This window comes from Chrysemys picta, chromosome 25, assembly GCF_011386835.1.
Source record: "Chrysemys picta bellii isolate R12L10 chromosome 25, ASM1138683v2, whole genome shotgun sequence".
In the NCBI taxonomy this organism is placed as follows: domain Eukaryota; kingdom Metazoa; phylum Chordata; order Testudines; family Emydidae; genus Chrysemys; species Chrysemys picta.
In genome coordinates this window covers 305,824-330,591 of record NC_088815.1, presented here as the reverse complement: position 1 = coordinate 330,591, position 24,768 = coordinate 305,824, and the positions used below count along the sequence as shown (strand labels likewise).

Genomic DNA, 24,768 nt, shown 5'->3' with positions numbered 1-24,768 from the left:
AGCCAGTCTGTAGCCAAATATGTTCTTCCACTTCCTCGCTAGGTGGACCCCATTTCTGCTTAGCAGTCCTTCTTCCTGGAAAAGCATCCCGTGGTCAAAGAAGTCGAAGCCCTCCTGGTGACACCATCTTTGCAGCCAGGCATTCACCTCCAGGATGCAACTCTCTCTGCCTGGGCCCCTACCCTTGACAAGAAGGATCGAAGAGAACACCACCTGTGCTCCCAACTCCCTCACCCTAACTCCCAGAGCCCTGCAGTCACTTCTGATCTACTGAGGGTCATACCTCGCAGTATCATTAGTGCCCACATGGATGAGTAGCAGGGGGTACTAGTCAGAGGGACGGATGATCCTTGACAATCCCTCCACAATGTCTCAGATATGGCCCCTGGCAGGCAGCGTACCTCCTGGGATGCCATGTCAGGGTGACAGATGGGTGCCTCCGTCCCCCTCAAAAGAGAGTCACCAACCACCACCACCCTATGTTTCCTCCTGGGAATGATGTCTGTGATCCTCCCAGCCTTGGGGATACTTGGCTTCTCCTCCTCCTCCTTTGGGGGTGATTCCTCATCGCTCATTGCCAGGGCAGCATAATGGTTCTTCATCACCATGGTGGGTGGGTTGGGAGTAGGGGTGGAGCACTGCCTGCTGCCAGAAGTAACCAGCAGCCAGTGTCCTCCCTGTACCAGAGCCTTATCCTCCTCCCCGGGAGCATGACAGCAGTCCTCTCTAGCTGGGTAGCCTCCTAAGCCTTGGAAGTCTCCATATGAAAACTGTCAATGAATTCCTCATGTGCACGGATGCTCCTCAGCCTACGTACCTCTTCCTGTAGCTCTCCCACCTGCTTCCTGAGAGATTCCACCAGCAGGCACCTCTCACACTGGATGGTCTGCCCCAGCCTGGCTTTCTGTGAGTGGGAAATGCAGGCCACAGTCTGCAAATCCACACCAGGATCTGGGTAGAGGCATCCATGGTTAGGTTCTCTGTCTGGATACAGGCGCAGGTGGAGGAGACAGAAGCAGCACTGGCGATGCGGCCCTTCCTAACTATAGCGACTATATTACGTCTCCCTCCCACAAACGCCCTCTCAAACTCCCCGTTCGCTGGTTCCCCTTGGTCGCTTACCTCATGACAGACAAAGTGAAACGGACCAGAAACAAAAGAAACTGGCTACTAAGTTTTCACTGTCCAAGCTGAGAAAAATGAAAACAGCATAAATCAGGAGACTGGAAAGTGAGAACTTGTCTTCACTTGAAATAGTGCAGTGGTACAATAGCAGCACTTCAGTGTAGACAGTTCTCCTGCTGGCGTAGGGAATCCACCTCCCAGAGAGGTGGTAGCTAGATCGATGGAAGAATTCTTCCACTGACTTAGCACTGTCTACACGGGGACTTAGGTTGGCTTAACTACACTGCTCAGGTAAGCCGATCTAATTTTCTAGAGTAGACCAGGATTCAATTAGCTTTTTAAAATTATTCTTGTTTAATTACTGGTGTAATTTGCTATGTGAGGAAATTTATTTAAAATTTATTTAAAATGATCAATACTTTGACTGTGATCATAGAATCATAGAAATGTAGGGCTGAAAGTATTTGAATTAATTCTTAATGATGTGCCGGTAACTTAAGAATATCTCAAAAGGATATGGATCAGCAAAACAATTAGACTTCCAGCTCTTTGCGGTTCTTTTCGTTCTCTGTTTGTACAGAATCCAACACAATGGGGTCCTTGTCCAAGATTGGAGTCCCTAGGCACTACCATAGTAGTAAATATCATCATTATTATGGCCCAATATATTATTGACATTGGGACTATCCCTGAAACTTTAAGCATTAGTCACGGTACTTATTACTGCCAACAGTCCCATCACTCCCTAGATTCCAAGGCCAGAAGGAACCATTGTGATCACCTACTCTGAGCTCCTGTGTAACAGGCCAGAGCACTTCCCCAAAATAATTCCTAGAGCAGACCTGTTAGAAAACCATCCAATCTTGATTTAAAAATTGTCCGTGATGGAGAATCTACCACAACCCAGGGTAAACTGTTCCAGTGGTTCATTATCCTCATTGTTAATAGTTTACCTCTTATTTCCAGTCTAAATTTTCTAGCTTCAACTTTCAGCCACTGTTAGACCTTTCTCTGCTAGACTGAAGAGCCCATTATTCAATATTTGTACCCCACACAGTCACTGCCTAACTTTCTCTTTGTTAAACTAAACAGATGGAGCTCCTTGAGTCTGTCACAAGAAGACAGGTTTTCTAATCCTTCATTCATTCTCATGGCTCATCTCTCAATCCTATCCAATTTATCAACACCCTTCTTGAATTGCAGGCACCAGAACTGGACACAATATTCCTGCAGCAATCACACCAGTGCCATATAAAGAGATAAAATAACCTCTCTACTCCTACTCAAGATTCCCGTTTATGCAGCCAAGGATCACATTAGCTCTTTTGTGCCACAGCATCACAGCTCCGATTTAGCTGATTCTCCATGATGACCCCCAAATCTTTTTCAGAGTCACTGCTTCCCAGGATACAGTCTCTCATCCTGTAAGTGTGGCCTACATTCTTTGTGGATGTAGATACATTTACATGTAGCTGTATTAAAATATGTATTGTTTGCTTCTGCCCAGTTTCCCCAAGTGATCCAGATCGCTCTGTATCAGTGACCTGTCCTCTTCATTATTTACCACCTCCCAATTGTTGTGTCATCTGCAAACGTCATCAGTCATGATTTTATGTTTTCTTCCAGGTCATTGATGAAAACATTAAATAGCATAGTGCCAAACCAATCTGTGTCCATATGCACCATCCTGCAGCCTTAGCATTGCATTTCATCTAGGACGTTAGTGAGCAACCCTGCAGAGTACAGCCCGGGGAGGGTGTATATGTGGGTCAGACTCACTGAACCAGGGAGTCTTTTCTGTCCCTACACAACCAACCCAGAATTCCACTATAAGCCTGAGGCTTCCGCACAGAGCCAGTCTGTTTACACTCGAAGTGGGGGATTATCTGTGCTAGGGACACCTGTCCATTGTTGTCCGAGCTCAGACCATTACACCTACAATAATTTAGGGACAGGAGAGGAGCCACCCTTGAACACAAGCCACAATGTCAGCCATAACCATTTGAATCTCCATATACAAAGCTCCCATCCCTCGTTCTCACAGCACACCCCTGATTCATGCTGGCTGAGCTCACAGTTTATTTTTAATACACAGCTACTGAGGCAGCTGAAGGACACTTTCTCCTCACATCAATTCGCCGCAAACTGATGCAATTACCAGGGCAAAATAACTTTATGAGAAAATCTTTATCATGTGCCCAGTGATTATTGTGGGAACTCTACTTCCACATTTCTACTTTGCAGTTTGAAGCTAATGCTGAAATTGCATCCATCTTTCCCTTAAGGACATTAAACACAGCCTCTGAGCCCTTCTGAAAGGGCAGTTTTCATATACATGGAGAAAGACAGCTGGAAGAGACAGCCAGACAATCAAGAGGCAAGTTCCCAAAGGAAAAGTTTTGCCAGGGCCCTGGCTGGGGGAGGAAGTGCTACATCCTGAGTGCAGCCAACATCCCCCTCTTTCAGAACTAGTTTTGACATTTATTATTCTGACTGGGTGCATGGAGACTACTTAATCTGCAAGGCACATGCCGTTCCTGTGTCTGGTCATTTCTTTACTGAGGAAGTACAATACTCTGCAAGGCAAAAGGGAAGAAGAATTTCCTAATGTTTTAGAAGTGAGCCTAATAAACCCATGACTCAACATATAAAAAATCCCAACATCTCTCTAAAGTCAAATCACTCCGTTTTCTAGAAACTAACTTAAATCATATCAAATCACAGAACCCATTTTCTGTTTATTTCAACTAAAATAACTTACAAATAAATCATAGTAACTGAAACTAAAGCTTATCAGGAGAAGTATCTTCTAGTGGTTAGAACTGGAGACTCAGGTCTCCTGCTTAATGAAAGAGAGGGATGGAAGCCCTGTGCACCAATGTAGGTGTGAGTAGGATGTAAATAATAAATAATAATAATCAGGACTCCAGGGTTCTATACCCAACTATGCCACTGACTCAATGTGTGACCTGGGGTGAATTATATCTGGATTTACCCATCTGTAAACATTACTTACCTACCTCACATATTTAAAGACCTCTCAGGTCTCCCCTCAGTGTACTCTTCTCAAGCTAAACTTGCCTAGTTTTTTAGCCTCTCTCATAGGTCAGGTTTTCGAAATGCTCTCTTCTGGACTCTCCATTTTGTCCACAGCTTTCTTAAAGTGTAGCACCCAGACCTGGGCACAGTACCTCAGCTGAGGCTTCACCAGTGCTGAGGAGAGCAGAACAGTTACCTCTCTAGGTTTTACACATCACACTCCTATTAATAAACCTCAGAACAGTATTACCCTTTTTCACAACTGCATCAAATTGTTCACTCATATTCAATTTATGATCCACTATAACCCCAGATCCTTTTCAGCAGTACTACCAACTACCTAATTATTCCCCAATTTGTATTTGTGCCGTGGATTTTTTCTTCCTATGAGCAATACTTTGCACTTGCCTTTACTGAATTTCATCTTGTTGACTTCAGACTAATTCTCCAATTTATCAAGGTCTTTTGAATTCTAATTCTGTCCTCCAAAGTGCTTGCAACCCCTCCCAGCTTGACAATGTTGAATAGTACCAGACTCAGGACTGGCCCATATAGGACCCCACTAAATATGTCCTCCCAGTTCAGCAGCACATCATGGATAACTATTCTCTGAGTATAGGTCTCCAGCCAGACATGCATCCACCTTATAGTAATTGCCCTAGTATGCTTAGGAGAATGTCATGTGGCACTGTGTCAAAAGCTTGCTAAAATCAAGATATATCATGCCTACTGCTTCCCCCATCCACTAGGCCAATAACCATGCCAAAGAAGGAAATTGGGTTGATTTGGCATGGTTTGTTCTTGACAAATCCATTCTGGCTATTATTTATCACTCTATTAGCCTCTAGGTGCTTACAAATTAATTGTTTAATAATATGTTCCAGAATCTTTCCAGTTATCAAAGTTAGGCCGATGGGCCTATAATTCCCCAGGTCCTCTGTTCTCCTTTTTAAAAATAGGTACTATGTTTGCCCTTCTCCAGTCCTCCGGGACCTCACCCATCCTCCATATATTCTTGAAGATAATTACCACTGGTTCCGAGATTGCTCAGCTAGTTCTTAAAGTATCCCAGAGGGCATTCTGTCAGGACCTGCTTACTAGAATATATCTAACTTATCTAAATTGTCTCTAACACATTCTTTCCCTTTACTGGCCTGTGTTCCTTCCCTCGTTGTTATCTCCGTTATGCATCCTGTCACAATTAACTTTCTTAGTGAAGACTGAAACAAAATAGGCATTAAACACCACAGTTTTTTTGGAGTTGTCTGTTATTCCTCTCCTTCTCTGCTAAGTAGTGACTACTCCTTCCTTTGTCTTTCTCTTGCTCCTAATGTATTTATAGAATCTCATCTTATTGCCTTTTTATGTCCCTTGCTATGTGAAACTTATTTGGTGCCTTAGCCTTTCTGATTTTGTACTTACACACCTTTGCTATTCTTTTGGGCTCCTCCTTCGCAATCTGTCCATGTTTACCCGTTCGTCAGTTACACTGTAAGGTGAGGAGACCAGTCTCAGACTTTCCTACATCCAGCTGATGTTACAGAGAGCATGGAGCCCACTTTGTAAGGGGTGAACAGCAATAGATTCTAAACATGCGAGAAGAAAGTTAATTTTCTTTTGAATTACAGGTCAAGTGTAAACCTACAAGCCCAGGAAATATAGTCCTTAAAGTGAAACCCACACTACAAGTGTCCTGATCTGAACAGTGCTGTGGTGCCTGTCCTCTGGAGGAGGGCACTGGGGGAGGGGATGTTCCAGTGGACCTTTGCTCCTGGGTGGGTTTAAGCCATTACTAAAATGCACCTACCTCATTCTTTGGAGTGGAACTTGAGCAAAGTGCAGATTCTTCCAGTTTCACAGGAAATGGAGATAAGCAAATCTGAAACAGCTGAGCTCATGCTAAAGCAACACTAACTGGATGCACTACCAGAGAGGAAGTTCAGGAAGAGGTCATTCTTGAAAGGCCTTGCTCAAGAGGGGATTTCATAAGCAGAAGAGAGCTGGGGAAAGACAGTCCAGACTCATGGTTGAGTGTGTCACTCAATGATGATGTTTCCCTTTATCTTTAAGATATTCCCTGGCTACCTGCCTGTGACCTAATTGCACCTGAGGCATCTGCAGAGAAATCCCCTAATACGGCCATATGGCAAAGTAAAATCCCTCGCTCTAGGGGAGGAAGCCAAGGACAAAATTATTTGTGAACTGCTTGTATACATGGGACAGGGAGCTGCAGTAAACTTCAGAAAACTGGAATGTGGCCAAAATTCTAGAGCATCTCCAGTTGCATGTGTGTGTGTCAGTGCCTATATTTCAGGCTTTGGGGATAAGTATCCCAAACCCCTTCCCCAGCTGCTGTGCTGAGCACAGGTGCAACACTGCCACCCAGCCCCTACTCAACAGGGCACACAGTGGGGAGAACAGAGGCCCCAGCAGTGAGGTTAGGGAGCAGCTTCCCAGCCGAGCCTCTTTTCTGGAGCTGCCATCTTGTGCTCCAGAACTGAAGCTTTCTTTTAAAAAAGAATAAAATGAAGGCCCTGTCAGCACTTAATAGTGCTGTTTCCGCACACACTTCCAACGATCGCTGGAGCTGAAGCAGTGCTGGCCATGGGTTAGCTGTAAGTGCAGACAAGGACAAACATGGCTCAGAACCAGTGCAGCTGCATGGATTGCTAGAACCGACTGCTGACATGGTGCTGTTCCCAAGCCTAGACAACACCACAGGCTCTAGTCCCTATGGCCAAGAAGGTAACCTTCAAACTGTGAGCAAAGTCTGACTGAGTGAGTAGGCAGCCTGGAACAATAGGTCAGAGAAGGTGTAAACTGCCCCAACCCATCTCAAAATTATCTGAAGTACCAACATCGTTACCTCTTTCACGGGTGGTCCTAAAACAGAAGATCACATTACAGAGTTCTGCACAATCTCCAGTGAGTGGCATCCCAAATAGGCAGGGCCTAATAGAGTACCATTACACTTTCCCCTCCCCCCCACCCCAATGCAGCCCTTGAGTGAAGAACAGCTAAGAGGGGATTTGTGGAGAACGCAGCCTGAAACAGCCTAACTCGAGATCCTAGCCTTGCAAACTGACACCATCACCCAAACCCACTTCTGGCTGCCACTACATGATAAAAACTACAAGCCCCCTTCAAAGATGACACAGTGCTATGCATGTCTTCCAAAAGACTATATCACCTGAACAACTGCAGACCCTAGACAGTCTTTGGATAGGAGCCTGAACCACATAATCTGCAACCCAACTCCTGCATCTCTGATTCTGATTTAAGAATGATGGGTCATTCAGGTTAGAGGAGGAGAATGCCATTTTGGCCTTGAGTAAGAACCTACCACTTCACATGTAAATCCTAGCATCAGGGGAGGGCTCTTAGTCCCTTGTGCTCTTCTCTAGGATAAACATTTTCTCCTAAGGCAGGGGTTCTCAAACTGGGGGTCAGGACCCCTCAGGGGGTCACGAGGTTACTACATAGGGGATCGCGAGCTGTCAGCCTCCACCCCAAACCCCGTTTTTCCTCCAGCATTTATAATGGTGTTAAATATATAAAAATGTGTTTTTACTTTATAAGGGCGGGGTGGGGGGGGGTCGCACTCAGAAGCTTGCTATATGAAAGGGGTCACCAGTACAAAAGTTTGAGAACCACTGTCCTAAGAAGAGCCGTTTTGGAAAGAAATATAAAGATGCAAAGAACTGAAAGGCTTGTAAGCAGGGTGCCAGGGTCCTACAGAACCATGAAGCAAGCCTTTCACAGACTCAAGAATGCACACTTATGTGGGGAGGGAAGCTGTCTCCCCCAGATCTTACTGAGCAAGCAGCAGATAATAGACACAATGCAATAAATAGCAGAAAACTGGGAATTCCGTAAGGCCTTGTCTTCACTAGGCTCCTCTCTGTCGTTACCAAGACATGCTAACTGCCTTGCTCAGACTAGGCTTTTGCCTTGTGTGAGCTAAGACACTGAGGGTCTGTCTACACAGCAGTCAGGAAGTGTGATTCCCAGGGTTACACACACTAGCTCTGCTGGAGCTAGTTGGCACAGGCTTGGGCTAGCCAGCTGAGTTTGTACCCCGAGGGTCAGGTGGGATTGTACATGAGTGGCTAGCCAAAGGGCCACACTGCTAGTTTTAGCACACTGGGTCGAGTAGAGCTAGAATGTCTATGTCTACGTCTACCCATGCAGGAATCGCACCTCCCAGCTGCAGTGTGACCTATCCTGAGGCTTGGTCTACACTATGAGTTTAATTCGAATTTAGCAGCATTAAATCGAATTAACCCTGCACCCGTCCACACAACGAAGCCATTTATTTCGAAATAAAGGGCTCTTAAAATCGATTTCTGTACTCCTCCCCGACGAGCGGAGTAGCGCCAAAATTGATATTGTCATTTCGAATTAGGGTTAGTGTGGCCGCAATTCGATGGTATTGGCCTCCGGGAGCTATCCCACAGTGCACCATTGTGATCGCTCTGGACAGCAATCTGAACTCAGATGCACTGGCCAGGTAGACAGGAAAAGCCCCATGAACATTTGAATTTTATTTCCTGTTTGCCCAGCGTGGAGAGCACAGGTGACCACAGAGAGCTCATCAGCACAGGTAACCATGCAGGCCGATAATCGAAAAAGAGCACCAGCATGGACCGTACAGGAGGTACTGGATCTGATCGCTATATGGGGAGAGGGTTCAGTACTAGCAGAACTTCGTTCGAAAAGACGAAATGCCAAAACTTTTGAAAAAATCTCCAAGGGCATGGTGGAGAGAGGCCACAATAGGGACTCACTACAGTGCCGCATGAAAGTCAAGGAGCTCAGACAAGCCTATCAAAAAACAAAGGAGGCAAACGGTCGCTCTGGGTAAGAGCCGCGGACATGCCGCTTCTACGCCGAGCTGCATGCAATTCTGGGGAGGCCGCCACCACTACTCCACCTCTGACCATGGATTCCGAGGCGGGGGTAATCTCATCAGCCACACCTGAGGATTCCGTGGATGGGGAAGAGGAGGAGGACGACGAACTTGCGGAGAGCACACAGCACTCCGTTCTCCCCAACAGCCAGGATCTTTTTCTCAGCCTGACTGAAGTACCCTCCCAACCCAGTATCCAAGACCATGACCCAATGGAAGGGACCTCTGGTGAGTTTACCTTTTAAAATATAAAACTTGTTTTAAAAGCAAGCATTTTTTAATCATTACTTTGCCCTGAGGACTTGCGATGCATTCGCGGCCAGTACAGCTACTGGAAAAGTCTGTTAACGTGTCTGGGGATGGAGTGGAAATCCTCCAGGGACATCTCCATGAAGCTCTCCTGGAGGTACTCCAAAAGCCTTTGCAGAAGGTTTCTGGGCAGTGCAGCCTTATTCCGTCCTCCATGGTAGGGCACTTGACCACGCCATGCTAGTAGTAAGTAATCTGGTATCATTGCATGACAAAGCCTGGCAGCGTATGGTCCCGGTGTTTGCGGCATTCAAGCAACATCCGTTCTTTATCTCGCTGTGTAATCCTCAGGAGAGTGATATCGCTCATGGTAACCTGGTTGAAATACGGGAATTTAATTAAGGGGACAGAGGTGGCCGTTCCTACTGGGCTGTTTGCCTGTGGCTGAAAAGAAATCCTTCCCTGCAGTTAGCCAAGCGCGGGGGGGATGGGAGGAGGGGAATTGGCCCTGAGATTTTCGCGTTTGGCTAGCAGGGATCTTCCCTGATACCAGCCACGCGGTGTGGGGAGGGATAAAGTGATCATCCAGAGAATTGGATGGGGAGGGGGGTAGTTTGTTTTCTGCTGCTGAAGGTTAACAGGAAAACCGCAGCACTCAACGGGCTTTGCTTGGTACGTGGGAAAGGAGGGCGCAGAAGCCGAAAGACAATGGCTTACCATGGCCGCATGCAAGCCGAATTCTGTTGCCCGGACCTGCGTCTGTGATCTCTAGCAGCAAAGCCACAGGCACTCAATATTAAGAGGCAAAATGCAACCTTGCACAGAAATCATATGTGCTATGTAATGTGAATAGTGTTGGTCACCGTGAAAGAGTATAAGCATTGTTCTGTAAAATGTATCTTTTTAAAAAATTCTCTCCTTTTTTCCCTCCCTCCAGCAGCTGCAAATTTTTCAAGCCTCCCTCCTCCGTCCCGAAGGCTATCTCAGATAAGGCGTCGGAAAAAGAGGACGCGAGACGAGATGTTCGCGGAAATCATGGAATCCACCCGCAGTGAAAGAGCTCATCTGAATGAGTGGAAGGACATGGTTTCAAAGTATAGGAAAGATGCCAGTGAACGTGAAGACAGGAGGGACCAACATGAGGACAGGAGGGACGCTCGAGATGAGAGGTGGCGGCAGGAAGATTAGAGGAGGCAGGATGCAACGCTGGGGCTGCTGCGTGAGCAAACAGACATGCTCCGGCGTCTGGTGGAGCTTCAGGAATGGCAGCAGGATAACAGAGTGCCGCTACAGCCCCTGTATAACCCCCCTCCGCCCTCACCATGTTCCATAGCCTCCTCACCCAGAGTGTAAGAACGTGGGGGGGAGGCTCCATGCACCTTCCCATTCCACCCCAGTGGACAGCCCAAGCAAAAGGCTGTCATTTTTTTAACCTTTTTTTAGTGGTCTTTTCCTTCCCGCTGATCCTCCTCCCAAACCCCACCCGGGTTCTCTCCCTCTTTATATAATCAATTAATAAAGAATAAATGATTTTTAAATGATAGTGACTTTATTTCCTTTGAAAGCAAGCTGTGATCGAAGGGGGAGGGTGGGTTCCTTACAGAGAATGAGTCAATAAAGGCGGCGGGTTTTCATCAAGGAGAAACAAACAGAAATTTCACACTGTAGCCTGGCCAGTCATGAAACTGGTTTTCAAAGCTTCTCTGATGCGCAGCGCTTCCTGGTGTGCTCTTCTAATCGCCCTGGTGTCTGGCTGCGCATAATCAGCGGCCAGGCGATTTGCCTCAGCCTCCCACCCCGCCATAAAGATCTCCCCATTACTTTCACAGAGATTATGGAGCACACAGCAAGCAGCAATAACAATGGGAATATTGGTTTGGCTGAGGTCTGACCGAGTCAGTAACGATCGCCAGCAACCTTTTAAACGTCCAAATGCACATTCTGCACTTGCTCAGCCTGTAGTTGAACAGCTCCTGACTCCTGTCCGGGCTGCCTGTGTGAGGCTTCATGAGCCATGGCATTAAGGGGTAGGCTGGGTCTCCAAGAATAACTATTGGCATTTCAACATCCCCAATGGTTATTTTCTGGTCCGGGAAGTAAGTCCCTTGCTGCAGCCGTTTAAACAGAGTAGTGTTCCTGAAGACGCAAGCATCATGAACCCTTCCCGGCCATCCCATGTTGATGTTGGTGAAACATCCCTTGTGATCCACCAGGGCTTGCAGCACTATTGAGAAGTACCCCTAGTGGTTTATGAACTGGTTGGCAAGGTGGTCCGGTGCCAAGATAGGGATATGGGTTCCATCTATCACCCTACCACAGTTAGGGAAACCATTGCAGCAAAGCCATCCACTATGACCTGCACATTTCCCAGAGTCACTACCCTTGATAACAGAACGTCAGTGATTGCATTGGCTACTTGCATCACAGCAGCCCCCACAGTAGATTTGCCCACTCCAAATTGATTCCCGACTGACCGGTAGCTGTCTGGCATCGCAAGCTTCCAGAGGGCTATCGCCACTCGCTTCTCAACTGTGAGGGCTGCTCTCATCTTGGTATTCTGGCGCTTCAGGGCAGGGGACAGTAAGTCACAAAGTTCCATGAAAGTGCCCTTATGCATGCAAAAGTTTCGCAGCCACTGGGAATCGTCCCACACCTGCAACACTATGCAGTCCCACCAGTCTGTGCTTGTTTCCCGGGCCCAGAATCGGCGTTCCACGGATAGAACCTGCTCCATTAACAACATGATCTCCAAAGCACCGGGGCCCGTGGTTTGAGAGAATTCTGTGTCCATGTCCATGTCCTCATCACTCTTGTCGCTGCACTGCCGTCGCCGCCTCCTCCTCGCCTCGTTTTTCTGGTCCTGGTTCAGCATAAACTTCACGAGAATGCGCGAGGTGTGTACAATGTTCATGACTGCTGTCTTGAGCTGAGCGGGCTCCATGCTTGCCGTGGTATGGAGTCTGCAGTGTTCACCCAGGAAAAAAGGCGCTAAATGGTTGTCTGCCTTTGCTTTCATGGAGGGAGGGGTGAGGCTGTACCCAGAACCACCTGCGACAATGTTTTTTGTCCCATCAGGCACTGGGATCTCAACCCAGAATTCCAATGGGCGGGGGAGACTGCGGGAACTATGGGATAACTACCCACAGTGCAACGCTCCGGAAATCGACGCTAGCCCCGGTACATGGACGCACACCGCCGAATTAATGTGCTTAGTGTGGCCGCATACATTCGACTTTATACAATTTGTTTCCAACATTCGAATTCTGTAAATTCGGATTAATCCCGTAGTGTAGACATACCCTGAGTCTTGCTCATCTATGACGTGTGAAACTCTAGCTGAGAAATGCATACCTGTTAGGATTTTAATTCCTCCAGAGATCTTTGGTTTTAAAGAGTGCCAGTTCCAACGCCCTGACAAGTCATCACAGGATAAAGAGACATGCCAGTCTAGCAGCTAAAGATCGGATGCTACAAAGTGATTTAGCAAAGCACTGATGTCACAAAACAAGCTCCATTGGGTTGGCTAATGAGGCAGCTCTGATCAGCAAAGCAGATTCCCAGATTCTAGCTACCCCAGGAGGAACAGATAGAAAGTACAGAGGCAGGTGCTTGGATAATGGCTGTAGACTTACCATCTGCCACTTTATTTTCTCAATAACCAATTACTAGAGTCATTTCACAAGTGGGATTTTTTTTTTTTAATTTTCAATTTAATTCTGCCTGCAAAGCAAAACACACCCTATGACAGGATCTCTTGGCACAGACAATCACAGAAGAATGAGAAGAGACAAGACCCACTAAAGCAGCCAGTTCACCTCCCAGCCAATGCAGGGTTGCTCTCTATAATAGTGGAGAACTAGCTCTACTAGGAGTTAAGGCTGAGAATCCCTTTCTGTTTAAAGGATGACGACTCTTAATGCTCTAAAATCTGCACGCTTATCAGATTGCCATGAAATCTGATGTGATCCAAATTTGGGCTCATTTGACCAAGGGGTTTCTGAGATACACCCTCCACCCCTGCAATAAACAGCTTTCTAAAGGGACATTCCGGTAAAGATGTTTTGCTCAGACCTAGAGATCAAACAAACCATCACTCTGATCCAGGCACAAGAGTCTCACTCACTTGAAGGTTGCCCGCAGAGAGTACCTGGCACCAGCTAGCCCTTTCAGGAGCAAAATTCAGAATGTTATTAGCACGAGTTTGGCTCTCCAGTTAGGCTCTTGAGTGAGGGTCATGCACCGAACAGGTCACAGGGAGCATGTGCAGAGAGTGAGGCTAGAAGGATTTGTAGGTGGAAAGAGTTCACTGCAGCTGGAGAGCTCAGGGGAATAAGCGGTAAGCCTTTGCTGCCCAATTCACCCAGACAATGATGGTTAAGTCCCACCTTGGGCAAAAATCTGGAAAGGCTAGGTGGCATATTGCTGAAATCTGTCACTATCGGGTTTCTTTTGTATTATTTATTATTTTTATTTGGGGGTATTGTAATCAAATTATTTTTGTAAAAAGATTAGAGGTGAATGCTTGCTAACAAGGGAGGGGCATTCTATGCCTCTAGGAGTAGGGGGAATAGGGATGAGAGGACTTTGGACTGCAGAGAGGATCATGGAGATGGTGATGGAGGAGGCCAGAGGGACTGAGGGGGGGGGACATGGGGGTGAGTGGCATGGGCATCTGTCAGCACCACATTTTTCCTTTGTGTGTGTGCGCCATGTGTGTGCAGGCCCTACCCTGCAAAGGGAATCTGAACACCTCTTCCTGAGCTGGGACATGGGGGCCTTGCCTCTCTAGGGGTATCTGAGCCCCAATCCCAGCCCCCCATGTGTGCGCCAGTACCTGGGGCCCCCTGCCCATCTAGGCCCCTCCATGCCCCTCTTCATGTGAGCCAGGTTCTAGGGGACTTGCCTCTAAGTTGCACTTCTTTACCCCCCCCCCCCATGTGAGCTAAGATCTGGGGTGCCTTATTCCTCTAAGGGCGTCTGAGCCCATCTCCCTACCACCCTCCTCCATGTCAGCCAGGATCTGGGGAAGCCCTGCCCCTCTGGGGGAAGCATAGAACCGGCATGCTCAGAGTCTGCACCAAGAACACACTGCTGAGCCTGGGGTGAGGAGCTGAGAACTGGCAGAATTCAGAAACTATCCTGCACTGGGGAGGGAGGAAGTGAACCCCTACTCACATCTCAGCGCTAGGGGTTCAGGCTGTATTCAGCGCCACTGGTTAGTACATTTCAGCTGAGAACATCTTATTGAGATGAATGGACCACTTCACATCTCTCTGAGCCTGCTATGCTGCTCATGGATGAGTAGAACCCTCCATTCTTCCTCTAGGTTCATAAAATATTAGAGCGAAGCACCAGCTCTGCTCTCCAGCTAAGGTTGGGAAGCCCTTCCTATTTAAAGGATGATTATTCAGGACAATCTGTGCAAGCATGTGCACTTACTCTAAAATCCACCTGCTTATACAGATTGGCTTGACATTTGCTTTGCCTTGTGGGAGCATAGAGTAGGGTTAGTGATCCAAATGTGGGGTCATTTGAGCACCGGGTTCCCGAGATACTGCCCCCAGGAAAAAAAACAGCATTTCATTAAGTTCACAGATTCTAGCAACTTTGAAGTTTGAAACCCACCCTGGGCAGCAATCTGAGACTGAATTATAAACATCTGGGGAAAATCTGCCTCTGTCAAGGTGAGATGCATTGGGTTTTTGTTTAGTTGTTTAGTATTTTTAAAAATGTAATGCAAGTACAGCGGATACATAAGAAGGCTCTCAAACTATTTTTGAAAAGAAAATAAATGACACATGCAAATGCTCATCGGGAGGATAGCATAGGTGGGGACAGGGAGAGAGGGGTTTGGATCTGCAGTGGGAGATGAGGTAGAATGGGGAAGGGGATAAATGGGAATGGGTAGTAGGAGAAGGAAGAGGGGTTGGGGCTCAGGTAAGGGGGAGTGGGCAGGGAGAGGACAGAAAGGGTTGGAGAATATAAAAGGTAGCAGAGGAAGGTGGGGGGGGCTGTCAGCCCTGAATTCTCCCCTTCTGTGTGTGTACTGGAACCTGAGGGGACCCTGTTCCTTTTGGGCTGTCTGAGCCCCTCTCCTTGTTCCCCATGTGAGCTAGGATCTGGATGGGGGGCCGAAAGTACTGCAATTTTAAACATCAGAAATTCAGAAAATAAATAAAGTAACCCCAGCAGGGAGGCGGGACTAGCCTAAGTGTGTGGGGAGAGGCCCGGTTTGAAGGAGGGGTGGACTGGGTGGACCTGGGCATGGCTGAGGAAGCCTGGCTGAAGCAGGGGCAGGAATCCCAGTGAAGGCCCACCTCACTATTGACAATATCTGTTTCAATAAAGAACTTTGTCAGTAGCAGGGCAGTGGGGTCTTCAGTGCCTGTTTCAATACAGAATTGCATAGATTTTGTCAGTAGCAGGGTGCTGGGGTATTGTCAGTAGTGAGGTGGGATAGGAGAGCAAGCTGTGGGTTTGATGATGGGTAGGGGAAAGTATAGGGTTAGGTGGTATCCTGGGTGCAGGTGTGAAGAGACTGTAAACAGAATGAAGTAGCTGTTAAATTTTAAAGCATGGTATTCTTTTGGGGGAGTAGGCTCAGGGCTTGAGCACAGGGCAGGTGCAGGTCCATTACAGTGAAAAGGAATGTGAGTACAGGGGTTCTGGGCATTGCTCAGGAAGGGCAGAGTTAAAGTGGTGTGACCATTTACCTTAACTCTGTATTTCCTGGTATCAGAAGTTTGAGTTTTGCCAAACTGACGTTCTGGAAGGGTAAGAGCTATCACCTGGTAACCTCAACTTGCATTAATCAAATTTTGTGCCATTTCATTGTAGGTGTTTTAGTGCCTTGTCCGGTACAGCTTTAGAAGTCTCAAGCTATAAGGCTTCCATCACTTCCCTTCGGAGATTAATCTGCAGCTGAATGAGTCAGATCACTGTGGAAACGTATGCAGATCTTCAGCCTAATTTTCCTTTCCTAACTTCCTGTTTCACCTTCCTGGGCCGCACTAAACAATCCCCCTCTCTGCTTGATGGCAGATGTGAATGCAACATGATGAAGACAGATTTGTGTGCAGGACATTCTGCAAACCATGCTGCAGTGGGCATTCAGCACACAGCAGATAACACATGCTTTTTCCTCTCTGTTAAACGATATTGGTACTTTGTGGTCCAATGAAGCTATCCTAGAGTGCATCCCTCTGTGAAATCACTCATATCAGGGAATGCAAGATCACCGATCAACCTCTCCCCTACAGCCTCCCTTCATTCATTTCCAAATCTTGTCCTGCCCTCTGATGTCTCCTTCTCGATATCTCACCATCAACATAACATGGCCAAAAACAAACTGATCTTCTCTCCTATGCCTGCCCCATCATTCTCTGTTCCTATGAACCCCACTGCTATTCCCCTGTCCATCAAGCCTATAACCTAAGAGTCACCCTGACCCCTCTCTCTCCTTCATTCCCCTTATCCAGGCTGTGACCAGATCCTGCCACTTCATTCACCGCATCTCCATGATTTAGAGATTTCAAGGCCAGAGGGGACCCTTGTGATCATCTAGTCGGATCTCTTCTATTACACAGGCCAGAGAACTTCTCCCCAATAATTCCTCTTGAACTACCACAGATCTTTTAAAAAAGCATCCAGTCTTGTTTTAAAAATTGCCAATGATGGAGAATCCACCATGACTGTTGGTAAATTGTTCCAACGGTTAATTACCCTCACTATTAAAAATGATTCAACCTTCTGTGCGTGTCCAGCCAGCTAACACTGTTCTGCAGGCTCCCCAATCTCTTACCTTGGTTATTGTTACCTTCTCACCCCAACACCGCCAACATGCACCCTCCTTTCCACCCATTCACAGTACTGTTGCCAAGACAATATTCCTTGCCTACTCTCTGGTCAGGTCACTCCTCTGAACTGCTCTATTGACCCCCTCCTTCTCCACTACCTCAGGTGTAAGTTTTCTGTCCTCACTCTCAAGGTTTCCCACAACTCTGACCCCCATATTTAGCTAACCCCATCTCCTTTCATACTGCCCTCCCACTCGCTCTGCTCTCAGTGCCACCGTAGATCTCCATTCATCTGCTTCTCCTACATACATGGTAGCACTTTCTCCCAGCCCACCCACTACACATGGAGTGACCTCTCTGAGCTGATCAACAAGGCCCCAGATGTTCCTCACTCAAGTTCCTCCACTTCCGCCACAAGGCCTACAAGAAACCAGCCAAATAAAACGTCTACTCACCCCTCAACAAAACATACTTTTCTGTGCTGCCACATGCTAGCCTTCCCTGAGTGTGCGCTCTCCCTGATATCATATCCCCACCACTCCCTTTCCTACCCAACTGCCCCGCTGCTGTCTGTTCCTCCCTTGTCACATTATGTCCAAATCAGTTTGCAAGGTACTCAGGGGAGGGATCATCTCTTCTGTCTGTTTTCAAAGGTGTTTAGCACAGCTTGGGCACTAAATAATAAGCAATAACAACTTCTGAAATAACAACTGATTTTCCACTTTAAAGCAGGAGTTTGGCAGCATGTTCATGAAATTCTGCTTTAACATGCATGCTCCATCAGCAGACATGCAAGCACCAGCAGATCCTTGGCTGTATAGTACCTCTTCTGATCTCAGACTTCCCCATGGTCCTGGTAAACAATCAGGAACAGAGCAAAACCACAGTTTAGACAGATGGCAGGAGAGGGTCAAGAATCATCCTCCCAGCCTGACCACTACTTCCTGTACCAGTACTTTCTGGAGGAACGTGAAGGGGAAAAACAGACAAAGAAATGATGACCCTGTCCAGGGAATGGAGAGTGCAGCTTCCCCTGCTGCAACTCTGCATGGAGCTCTCAGGGAGAATCTGTCTTATGACTCGGTGGGCCGGCAAAGAACCCTCCAATGAGACAGCTCCAGAGATTGCTCTGGGTCCAAACACATGCTCTTCCTTCAGGCTTCTCTGACCCTAGGATTTGCTGAGTTGTCAGAGTTTCCAGCTGTCAAAATGTCCAGGTTTTTATGGCCAGCCAGGCCACATACTCTGCCTTGCTTCTCTCTACAGTGCTACTTGACACAACCTGCACATGGGGCCCCGAGGGCTCTTAACCTGTTTAGAGCTCTGCAGACTGTGAACAGCTCTACAGTGACATTTACTCTGATGAGTTCCACAACCACATTATGCTCTGGTCAGCAAAGATGTGCAACTGCCTGGCTTCAATGCATCTATCTATACTCTCTCCAACAGGCAGATCAGACAAGAAAGGGTAGCTCTGAAATCCTTAAGTTCCTCATCTGTGGCATTAGCTCTAACCACACAGCCTGCCACAGGCACAAATTCGCTCCTCAGTTGTTTGCCTTTTTCCTTACATCCAGTGAGAACTTATGAATGTCTCTGTAACAGAGTATGGCCATAGGAAAGGCCAAACCACCCCAAAGCCCAGCAGCCTTGTTAAATACCATGAGGTGACAGACACGACAAACAGCCCCTCCTGACACGTTTGCTATGAATTCCCTTTTGGGCCCAAGAACTGTTAGGATCAAAGACGTGGCATCTGGGATTCACAGAGATTCTCATCAACAAGAATGACATTACAATATTTCTAAGAAGCTCCACTGCCCTTAATAGCTGGCATGGGGCTGTGATATTTGGTCCTGAGACCTCTAACCCTTCTTCACACCAGCTATCATCTATGCAAATAAGCTTTTCACTCAGAAAGACCGTATGAAATAAACAACTGTCCTCATGATCATAGTTAAAAAGCCTGGGCACACACCATTACCCTCCACTGATAATGTGGCCTTGGCAAGACAGCTGTAGCAATTTCCTGTAGCTGGGAAGCCTGCAATTGCAGAAGCAGGCTATGCTTAGATGTGTTTCTGCCAGAAAATCCACTTTGTAAGCCATCATTTAAATCTTGTGAAGCTGTCTATGTGGCTCAGCTGTGTACCCACAAAGAGGCTTAAGGGCTTTACCCTTAAGAGACAGTGTTCCCTAGCTGCTGTGGGGACTGCAAATAGAGAACTTACCCAGCCCTCAAGAGTTTCCATTTGGCTTCTAGGCCAATACACTAGGCCTCCCCTCATTTCCGCCTCTGGCTAGAGTGATTTGTGAAGGAAGAGCCCTATCACTGTCTGGAGCTGCAGTACAGCGGTAGCTCCTCTGACACCCACTGCAGAACTCAAGGAGGGGAATTAATCTTCATCAGATCTCAGTCTCCTTGCTTTGACAGAGGGAGGGACTGCAGAAACCACACAGCAATTAAACCCTGCTTAGGTGGATTTGTCCTGCCTCTAGCCACGGCAGAGTGGGTTAGAGCCCAAGGCCCTTGGAGCAGCTGGATACTGCATTCACAGGAGCGCCTTCCTACTTGGGAGTGACCATGCTGGCTGCAGACCTAGAAATCTCCCCCTACTTTACCTCCTCAGTATTGTTCTGCCCCAGGAGATCAGGATTACTGAGGGCAGTGGTTTTCAACCTGTGGTCCGCAGACTATGTCTAAGATTTCCAAAGGAGTCCACACCTCCATTCAAAAGTTTTTAGGGGTCTGCAAATGGAAAAAGGTTGAAACCCTGACTCAGGGTAAGGAACCCACCCTTTAGGCAGAACCTCATCAATCCGTAATACCTGGTGTGCCCTGGCACTGCCCAGCCACTACCGGTGCTGACTGCTCAGCAGGACTGACATCCAGACCTTCTGGGCAAAGGAGAGGCATCTCCCTTTCAGCCGAGTTTCAGACACACCGTGCCACTTTCCCAGTTTCTGCTCCAGCTCTGGACAATGCAGCACTCCCAGGAAAGGCCCCATGGGGTATGTCTATATGCAAAGAACCCCATGTTACTGAATCTCAGAGCCTGGGTCAATTGACTTGGGCTGCGGGACTGTTCAGACTTGGGCTGGAACCGGGCTCCAAGGCCTTCCCCACTCATCAGGTTTCAGAGCCTGGGCTCCAGCCTGAGCCTGAACATCTACACTGCTCCTTTTAGCCCTGCAGATGGAGTCAACTGACCAGTGCCACAGGTCCTTCTTTGCAGTGTTGACATACCCATAGTGTCCATCATCTTCCACTGAACAGCAGGTCACACAAGGCCCTGTGACAGCAGCTTTAAGGGGTTTCCTTCTGTTGGGTTGACTTTCCTGACAATTACAAATGAGCCAATGGGCTCCTCTTGGATTGGATGTGTTCTCTCAGCTTCTGGTGGTGGCAGGAGAATCACCAGCTGCCTTTGTATTGCACAGGTGGCTAGGGCAGACTACACAGAATCATTCAGGTTTGGCCCCTGCCCTCCACCATGACTGAGGGGCAGTTGGGCCAAACCTGAGCGGCGTTACAACCCCATGCACCTGGTCACAATGTTTAGCATGGGGAGCCGGGCCCAGCCATGAGTCCCAGGAGACGCTGCTGTGGAGCAAGTCATGGACACAAAAGGAAAAGTCACAGACAAGTGGGAAAAGTCACACAATCCATGACTTTTTCCCCCACAGTGACCTATCACCTACTCCGACGTCCTGCATAACGTGGGTCATACAACCTCACCCAATGATTGCCCCACTGAGCCCATAATTTCTGGTTGTACTAGAACAGCTCTTTTAGAAAGAGACATCCAGTCTTGATTTACATCTGGCTAACTTCATCTTCCAGCACTGGCTCTCATTCTGTGAGATTAAAGAGCCCTCCACAATCAGAAATCTCCTTCCCAGGTAAGTATGTACATGCCATGATCAAGGGAATGGAGCATGAGATGCTCCACCTTTTTTTGCTCACTTTGACCCCATCCAGAGTTCCAAGGGCTCCAGGTTTGTAGATGGTGGGCTTGCTCAGGCAGGCTGACCAGAGTCAATGGGTCAGACTCTGTGGGTCACATGGCCAGGAGGAGGACGAGGTACTTCAGGTCTTGGGGGGGATCTCTGGAGCATGGGTCTTTAACTCATATGAGGGAGTTCTCCCAGTTAAGGAAGTCTAGAAAAGCCACAGGAATGTGCAGTCACCTCTGCAGGGCAGGAGAAAGGCAGCCTGTACCTTTAGGTGCACCCAGATCTGGATAAAGGTAAACCAGAACCCTAGCACACCCCGTCACATGGGCCCCGCCATGACCCTGCCCCCATGCAAATAGAGGCTGACCCTCTCTCCTCCCAGAGAGGCAGGAGTAGCAGCAAAGCAGTGGGAGCACCAGGATGGCCCCCCTCTTATCCCAGACAAGCTTGAGGCCTTTTTCCCTAGGTACGGGGGGCGGGGGGAGGGTGGAAGCGACAGGGGTCCTCTTTTCCCCTGTAGAGGCTGAGTCAACAACAAGGGGAGCCCTCCAGTTCTGACCCACTGTGCTCTTCCCCTCCTGCCACACACAGAGATCTCCACTGGGGAGGGGTTGGCAGAGCACCCCCAAGCAGTGGGTCATTGAGATACATGGGCAACTCTGCCTCTCAGGGCGATTGTCTCAAGCTCTTTGCAGCCTCAGGCAGACATTGCATCAGTGACACTCAAGTCACATTTTTAAGATTTTCTGCCCTACTGGAGGGGCGTGATTTGTAAAGTGCACTAATGCATAGCACTCTGCCTGCCTGTATGTGCCCTGCTGACACCTCGGGAAAGTACCGACTTTGCTTTAACATCAACTCTTTTCTGTAGACAAGGCCTCATTTACCCCCGCAGGAGGACAGAACCATTTGCAGTGGGGGGAGGTATTAAAGCACAAGTGGTTTGGGGTTTTCAAATGGACCCAGGAGTGGGCTAAGGAAGTGGTTCTCAGCCAGGAATACATGTACCCCTGGAGGTGTGCAGAGATCTTCCAGGGGGTACATCAACTCATCTAGAGATTTGCCTAGTTTTACAGCAGGATACATAAAAAGCACCAGCAAAGTCAGTACAAACTAACATTTCATACAATGGCTTGTACTTACCTTTCAGTGTAAGTATATAAATATATAGAACGTATAAGCAATATTTATATTTCAAGTGATGTTAATTATATGGCATAAATGAGAAAGTCAGCAATTTTTCAGTATTACTGTGCTGTGACACTTCTGTTATTTTGTCTGTTTTTATAAGCACTGCCAGCCATGAGCCGCTACTGCCTCCCAGCACTGTCAACCACGCCCCAGCCCATCGCCCCCAGAACCTGCCAGCCTCCATTAACTCCTCCCTGGCATCACAACCCTGAGGGCCCCCCCTCCCGTTCTCCTGTATGTATTGTCAAACATGAGCCTCGCCCCATCCCCTCTGGGCACCGCTAGCCCTGAGCCCCTCCCCTTGGTCTCAGAGCTGCCCCCAGCCAGACATTGCCAACAAAGCTCATGCACCAACTCGCCAGGGCATAACCAGCTCCAACTCTCCCCCGTTTCTCTCCCCCGCCGGGACACTGCCCCTCCCAGCCCCCCTTCTCCTACCCCCCCAGACACTGCTCCTCCAGACCCCCTTCTCTCTACACCCCCCCCCCAGGACACTGCCCCTCCCAGACCCCTTCTCCCTACCCCCCCCCCCCGGGACACTGCCCCTCCCAGACCCCTTCTCCCTACCCCCCCCCTCCCGGGACACTGCCCCTCCCAGACCCCTTCTCCCTACCCCCCCCCCTCCCGGGACACTGCCCCTCCCAGACCCCCTTCTCCCTACCCCCCCCCCTCCCGGGACACTGCCCCTCCCAGACCCCCTTCTCCCTACCCCCCCCCCCTCCCGGGACACTGCCCCTCCCAGACCCCCTTCTCCCTACCCCCCCCCAGGGACACTGCCCCTCCCAGACCCCCTTCTCTCTACCCCCCCCCGGGACACTGCCCCTCCGAGACCCCCTTCTCTCTACCCCCCCAGACACTGCCCCTCCCAGCCCCCTTCTCCCTACCCCCCCCCGGGACACTGCCCCTCCCAGACCCCCTTCTCTCTACACCCCCCCCCCCCCCGGACACTGCCCCCCTTCTCGCCACCCCCCTCCCCCCCGCTGGGGCGGCTCTTACCTGCTCCCCGCTGAGCCCCACCGCCCGCGGCTCCGGCTTGCCCGGCTCGGCGCGCCCGGGGCAGGCAGGGGGACGGCGGGGGCGGAGCGGGCGGGCGGGCGGAGCCAGGCGGGCCCTGTGCGCTGCCGGGCAGCGGGAAGCTGATGACACGAGGTGCAGGGCAGCAGAGACGCAGAGCCCAGCTGTCTGCATGGGTCTGACTCGCCTCCCCCCGACTGAACAGCCTTTGTCTCCTGCTGCCTCTGATCTTTCCTTCTCTGTTTCCCATCCCACGGTTCTCCCCTTCTCCTCTCTTGTACTTTTCTAAAGCCACCAGTCCCACTTTCGCCTGGTCTCCGAAGTTCCTTCCCACACATCCATTGGAGTCATTCCAAAACAATCTTGTAATGAAAATATCTATAGTCATCTTCTAATATGCAAATGACAAGAAGCATAAAGATGAGCACGTAGTCTTCGGAAAGCGATCACACGCCTGGATGCTGCTGGCGCGGAACCCGTGTCCGGAAGTCACCCATTTCCCCCATCCATTCATCAGGCCCTGCGTTACGTCTAACTCTGGGTTATAACTTGGTGTGGCAGAATTTCATTTTTATTTTTTATTATTTCAATGGATAATATCAGTGTTTTTAAAGCATTTTTCCAATTTTATCCATTATGAGGGGGGCAAACAATAATTATTTAACAACAGTAGATGTTCAGATTCAAAAAATGAAAGTTTATAATCGTTAAAACACAAATAGTCAACATCACATGTCAAAATATGCAAAGTAAATATCCTTAAATGAAACTCTAGTTCTCAAGCTCCATTCTTCTGAGGCCCTGTCTACACCGCTGTTTTGTTGACAAAAGTCGGCTTTCATTGCCAGAACCGTGGGGGTGTGCACACCGCAATGCTCCTCCCGACGATTGACTCTCCGGCTACGCTGACAAAGTTAGATTGACACAGTGTCAGCGTAGCACAGTGCCTTTGCTTAGGTTGCCCTAAATGGCCTCCAGGAGGTGTCCCAGAATGCCCATCATGACCGCCCTCAATACAGGCACTGACTTTCCAAAGTGCCGGAGGGTGCTCGAAACCCGCTTCTGACCCAGGCCCTGCCCCCTCTCCACCCCTTCCAACAGGCTCCACCCCTGCCCTGCCTCTTTCTGCCCAGTTCCTCCCCATCCCCCGAGCGCGCCGCATCCTCGTTCTTCCCTCCTACCTCCCAGCCTCCTGCACGCCATGAAACAGCTGTTTCGTGGTGGGCAGGAGGCGCAGGGAGGGAGGGGGAGATGCAGATCTGCAGGGTCTGCTCAGCACCCATCATTTTTTCCCCATCAGTGCAGGGCCGGCTCCAGGGTTTTTGCTGCCCCAAGCGGCGGGGAAAAAAAATGCCGCGATCGCAATCGGCGGCAGCTCCGCCGCGCCACTTTCTTCTTTGGCGGCAATTCGGCGGCAGGTCCTTCCCTCCGAGAGGGACAGGGACCCTCCACCAAATTGCTGCCGAAGAGCCCGACATGCCACCCCTT

The 24,768-nt window shown here is 48.9% G+C and overlaps 1 protein-coding gene across 3 annotated transcripts in view; it reads right to left on the bottom strand.

The window, feature by feature from the left end:
- The window catches only part of LOC101945509 (ceramide synthase 2-like), a 121,667-nt gene extending 98,034 nt beyond the window's left edge, over positions 1–23,633 (bottom strand). The window contains exon 1 of one of the 3 annotated variants that reach the window (XM_065578340.1): positions 23,263–23,633. In XM_065578340.1, coding sequence (XP_065434412.1) covers positions 23,263–23,618 — 356 coding nt within the window. In that variant the 5' untranslated portion in view covers positions 23,619–23,633. Of the gene's footprint in view, positions 1–5,590; positions 5,751–23,262 lie in introns of those variants that run through there. The other 2 variants (XM_065578341.1, XM_065578343.1) reach the window with 2 other exon arrangements.
- Between the last annotated feature and the right edge of the window lie 1,135 nt (positions 23,634–24,768).